The sequence below is a fragment of the Xyrauchen texanus genome, chromosome 15 (assembly GCF_025860055.1).
Source record: "Xyrauchen texanus isolate HMW12.3.18 chromosome 15, RBS_HiC_50CHRs, whole genome shotgun sequence".
Taxonomy (NCBI): Eukaryota; Metazoa; Chordata; class Actinopteri; order Cypriniformes; family Catostomidae; genus Xyrauchen; species Xyrauchen texanus.
In genome coordinates, this window is record NC_068290.1 from 44,131,981 (window position 1) to 44,137,980 (window position 6,000).

The following is a 6,000-nucleotide window of genomic DNA, read 5'->3' on the forward strand; positions in this document are numbered from 1 at the left end:
GATACAGTGTGTAGCTTCTCATTTCTTAAACAACCATGTCGGAAGATGTATCCCGTGGCCATGTAAAAGATGTTACTGTGTTTCAGTAGGGATGAATTATTGGCCTGCATCAAGCAAAGAACACAACTAAAGAGATTGCTGAAATCACAAGAATTGGGTTTAGAACTGTCCAACACATTATTAAAACCTGGAAGGATAGTGATGAACCGTCAGCTTCACAGAAGAAATCTTGAATGATCATGATCAGAGATCACTAAAACGCTTGAATTCACATCATAAAAAATCAAGAAAATAAGAGCATTTCCACACACACAATGTGACGAGAACTTACAGGATTGGGACTAAACAGCTGTGTGTCCATAAGAATGCCACCTGTAAGTGAGGCTAATCAGAAAAAACTACTTCAGTTTGCTAGGGAACATATAGATTGGACAGTGGAGCAATGGAAATAGGTCATGTGGGCTGATGAGTCCAGATTTACCCTATTTCAAAAGGATGGGCATGTCAGGGTAAGAAAGGAAGCACATGAAGCGATGCACCCATCATACATAGTGCCCACTATACAAGCCTCTGGAGGCAGTGTTATGATCTGGGTTTGCTTCATTTGATCAGGTCTAGGCTCAGCAACGTTATGCAGCAATAAAATGAAGTCAGCTGACTACCTGAATGTACTGAATGATCAGGTTATCCAATCTTCCTTGACGGTACGGGCATATTCCAGGATGACAATGCCAAGATTCATCGGGCTCCAATTGTGAAAGAGTGCAAGGGAGCATGAGGAATAATTTTCACACATGAATTGGTCACCACAGTGTCCTGACCTTAACCCCGTTGAAAGTCTTTGAGATGTGCTTGAGAACACTTTACTGGGTGATTCGACTCTCCTGTCATAAATACAAGCTCTCGGCCAAAAATTAATGCAACTCTGGATGGAAATAAATGTTGTGATGTTGCATAAAGTTGTCGAAACAATGCCACAATGAATGTGTGCCGTAATCAAAGCTAAAGGCGGTCCAATTAATATATTAGAGTATGGAACTTTTTTTTTTTTTTGGCCAGGCGGTGTATATTACCTAATGTAAATGCATACAACTTGAAATGTTGAACACTGACCAAGATTATTAAATGCTGTACAAGTATTGTATTTTTTGTTTAGTTTTTTAAAGTTAGAAATTCTATAAACTTATGCAAATGTATAAAATCTTATTGTAAAGTGTTGTACACAATTTTAACACTATGTTTAATACTGTTGGCCAGCTCATCGCTGCTGGCAGAGGCAAGCAACAATGTAAACAAGATGTTATCTCCTGCTGCTGATAGACTACTCTCTTTCTTTACTTGTAAACACACTCATGCTAGTCTCAGCCAAGTCTCTAACAATTCTCAGGAAGTTTCCCCTCACAGCAACAGCAACAATAACAATAAGTGAAAGTCACTAAAGCTCCACTTACTAATCCTAATGTAGTAGTTGAAGAGGATCATTCAGGTTTAATGCCATAATCAGATCGATAACAGTTTTCAGCTGAGGGCACTTTTTTGCTACTGTTGTTTTTGACAATCGCTTTTTTGCTCGGTGATGGTCTCAGCAGTACAACAGTATCTTTGGAGGGCAGGGTTTTGAAAAGAAGGGGCATGTCTTAATCAATGTCTAAGTCTGTCGAAAGTTTCAGAATGGTTAATATCGCCTACAGCACCTTTAATGTCTATATTTTCTCCTTTTTCATTGTCGTGTGAAAGTGATATATTCAGCACTGCCGGTTTCTCTCTTACTTGACTTGTTAGACGGTGCACACACTTCCGCTGTCACAGAAAGGCTAATTATTTTAAGAATGTGAAATGTCAGAATAATAATATAGAGTATGATTTATTTCAGCTTTAATTTCTTTCATCACATTCCCAGCTGGTCAGAAGTTTACATACACTTTGTTAGTATTTGGTATCATTGCTTTTAAATTGTTTAACTTCCACAAGCTTCTCACAATAAGCTGGAATTTTGGCCCATTCGTCCAGACAGAACTGGTGTGCTCGCACACGCTTTTTCAGTTCTTCCCACAAATGTTCTATTGGATTGAGTGGTGAGGGCTTTGTGATGGCCACTCCAACATCTTGACTTTATTGTCCTTAAGCTATTTTGCCACAACTTTGGAGGTAGGCTTGGGGTCATTGTCCATTTGGAAGACCCATTTGCGACCGAGCTTTAACTCCTGGCTAATGTCTTGAGATGTTGCTTCAATATATCCACATAATTTTCCTTCCTCATGATGCCATCTATTTTGTGAAGTGCACCAGTCCCTCCTGCAGCAAAGCATGCCCACAATATGATGCTGCCACCCCCAAGCTTCACAGTTGGGATGGTGTTCTTTGGCTTGCAAGCCTCACCCTTTTTCCTCCAATCATAACGATGGTTATTATGGCCAAACAGTTATATTTTTGTTTCATTAGACCCGAGGACATTTCTTTAAAAAGTAAGATATTTGTCACTATGTGCACTTGCAAACTGTAGTCTGGTTTTTTATGACGGTTTTGGAGCAGCGGCTTCTTCCTTGCCGAAAACTAGCCTTTCATGTTATGTCAATATAGGATTAATTTACTATGGATATAGATACTTGTCTACCTGTTTCCTCCTGCATCTTCACAAGATCATTTTCTGTTGTTCTGGGATTGATTAGCACTTTTCACACCAAACTACGTTCATCTCTAGGAGACAGAATGCATCTCCTTCCTGAGTGGTATGATGGCTGCGTGGTCCCATGGTCTTTATACTTGCGTATTACTGTTTGTACAGATGAACGTGAAACCTTCAGGCATATGAAAAGTGCTCCCAAGGATGATTTAGACTTGTAGAGGTCTTTTTAAAAAGTTGTAAAAGTTTTTTTCAGAGGTCTATTCAGTACACTTCCTATCAGAAGCTAAATGTCTAAAGGCTTGACATAATTTTCTGGAATTTCTGGAAGCTGCATAAAGGCACAGTTAACTTAGTTTATGCAAAAGTTTGTCCCATTGGATTTGTGATATAGTCAATTAAAAGTGAAACGATCTGTCTGTAACAATTGTTGGAAAAATTATTTGTGTCATGCACAAAGTAGATGTCCTAAACGACCTACCAAAACTATAGTTTGCTAATATTAAATCTGTGGAGTGATTAAAAAATGAGTTTTAATGACATCAACCTAAGTGTATGTAAACTTCTGACTTAAACTGTATGTATTGTCATGGTTAATGTATGATGAGGAATCTAGTGATACCCTTTCCTAGAATACATGTTTAATGATGTTATATGTCTCTCACTTTCTCTTCCCTCCTGTGTTTGTGGTAGGAATTATGTCCAAATCATTTGAGTGTCGTCTAAAAGGACAGGGCGCGACTTTCGTGCAGTCGGAGGCGGCATTTGCTCCTAACGAGAGTAAACTAAGTTCAGAGGCTGTTCAGCAGGTCATTATCATTCAGGGATATGACGGGGGGGAGGTGACCATTGATCACGCACTGGAAGAGTCAGCTGCTGCCACGCTACAGACCCTCGCCATGTCCAGCCACTTGGCCGAAGTGCTGCACATCACAGAGGACGGACAGCTGATTGCATCTGGCCGACAGGTGTCTTCAGTTGAGGCCCAGCTTGCAGGGGGGCAGATCCAGATCCCCGGGACCTCCACTCGCTACGTGCTGGTCGAGTCGTCCGGGGAGACGACGCTCGTGGAGCAGAGGACTGTAGAGGAAGCCAGGCAGGAAGGGGTAGTGCCTGGCAACACTGTCTCTGACTCCTCCTCGGCTCTCAATGCGTTGCTTTGCGCTGTTACAGAGTTGGGCCAACAGAGTGGCACTACAGAAGGTGAGATCACCACCAAGGTGTCAGAACACTTGCTGGACGAGGAGTGTGGAGACGGGTCCTCCCAGACTGACTCCAAGAATGAAGGGCAGGTGTATGAAGAGGGAGCAGAGTCAATGGGCATGGTCACTCAGATTGTGGGTTCCCCTCATGAGCACACATCTGAGGAGATGCAGGAGGTGTTGCAGTTTGCAGCCAGTCAGCTGATGATGAAGGAGGGGCTTACGCAGGTCATCGTTAATGATGAGGGAACACATTACATTGTCACCCAGCTGGACGGCTCCACGCTGCAGGTAGAGAGTGCTGTCGAGGAGCCAACTGCAGAGGGGACGATAGTGTACTCACAAATCAGTCCAGAGTGACAAAGAGAGAGACGAGATGCTTTTGAGATTTCTTTGTGTCTCTCTTTCCTTGTAAAACTCAGTCACTTCCTGTGACATCACACGCAAAAGTGAGCTTATTGGGATGGATTGCTTTTACTGCAAAACATTTTTTTTTATATAATTACAGTTGTCTTGTTTTCCAGTAAAAATATTTAAACAAGAGAAATTGCATATTAAGATATTTAATAATATTTCAGAGTTAAGAATTTAATATTTCAGATTATATATCTTACCCCACTGGCAATTTTTGTGTTGTTTTAATCATAAATGTAACTTAATTTAGCTTAGGCTTAGTTAAACTTAGGGTTGGTAAGCTTTTGTAAGTCTTAACTTACAGAATTGTTCTTCTCAAGTAAATTATTTGTTATAGTTATAAATTATGTTTACTGGAAAACAAGACAAATGTACTGAAAAAGAAAAATATTTTTGCTGTGTTGGTGCTAAAAACATACAACAGCTACATGCTTGTGGCATGACCCTCCTTTAGTGTTGATTTGTCTTTTTCAGTTTTGATTTATTTGTAGAAATGTAGCATATAGTTTTCTGATGCCACTAAAGATGTTCACATTGGAACAACTAAAAACGTATTTAAAGATTTAGAGCATTTTAAGGTATGATCTGTAGATGCTTAGATTCCTAATGATAACCTTGTTCAACATACACCTGCTTGCTTCCCTTATATATGACTGATGATATTTCATTTGTGAAATATCTGTGAAATTGCTCAAGACAATGTTAGACAGCGTTCACACAACCGTGAAGATCCTTTCGCTCTCAAACTGTTTAGTGAAAATAAATACATTTAATGTTGAAATATAAAATTATTTAAAGCCTACTTGAGGGAAAACATTTTTTTATTAAAGAATGTGTTTGAATGCACTTTTTGAATTGACCTCCTACTAATGTACAATTGAACGGTTTTAATTTGAGAGTTTGACTGCAGCTGGAGGGTTTGTTTTTTTGTTTGTGAATTGTGTTTTTTATCCTGTTCATCGTCCTTTCTAATTAAAGACATGATCGGTTTATTAAGATGTGTTTGTTTCAAAAATATAATTTTTATTTTTAAAAGTTAAATATGTTGTCACAGGTATGTACTTGTTAATAAAATTTAACATGAAATACACTCACTTAACACTTTACTAGGAACACCTGTACACCTACTTTCATGTGATTATCTAATCAGCCAATTGTGTGGCAGCATTGCAATGCATAAAATCATGCAGATATGGGTCAGGCGCTTCAGTTAATGTTCACATCAACCATCAGAATGTGGAAAAGACTGTGATCTCAGTGATTTGGGGCATGAAATGAATGTTGGTTCCAGATGGGCTGGTTTGAGTATTTCTGTAACTGTTGATCTTCTGGGATTTTCACACACAACAGTCTCTAGAATGTACTCAGAATGATGCCAAAACATCCAGTGAGTGGCAGATCTGTGGATGGAAAGACATTAACAGAGAATGACCAGACTGGTTCGAACTGACAAAGTCTATGGTAACTCAGATAACCGCTCTGTACAATTGTGATGAGAAGAATATAATCACAGAATGCACAACACTTCAAACGTTGAGGCACATGGGCTATAACAGCAGAAGAACAAATCAGACACTTTATTAGGACCATATTGTTCCTAATAAAGTGCTCAGTGAGTATAGTTTTACAGCATTTATTCATCTTAGGTAATGATAATTTATAAAAAAAATTTAATTGTTCATTAGTTAATGCATTATGAATTAACAATGTTAATGTTAGTGGCGTGCACAGAATGGGGGCAACTAATGGGGGCTCTAACCC

General features: G+C 39.2%; 1 protein-coding gene across 3 annotated transcripts in view; it reads left to right on the forward strand.

The window, feature by feature from the left end:
* Positions 1-5,288, forward strand: part of LOC127655873 (zinc finger protein 407-like) — a 42,007-nt gene extending 36,719 nt beyond the window's left edge. For all 3 annotated transcript variants that reach the window (XM_052143900.1, XM_052143901.1, XM_052143902.1), the window contains one exon: positions 3,317-5,288. In XM_052143900.1, coding sequence (XP_051999860.1) covers positions 3,317-4,185 — 869 coding nt within the window. In that variant the 3' untranslated portion in view covers positions 4,186-5,288. The remainder of the gene's footprint in view (positions 1-3,316) is intronic.
* The last annotated feature ends 712 nt before the right edge of the window (positions 5,289-6,000 follow it).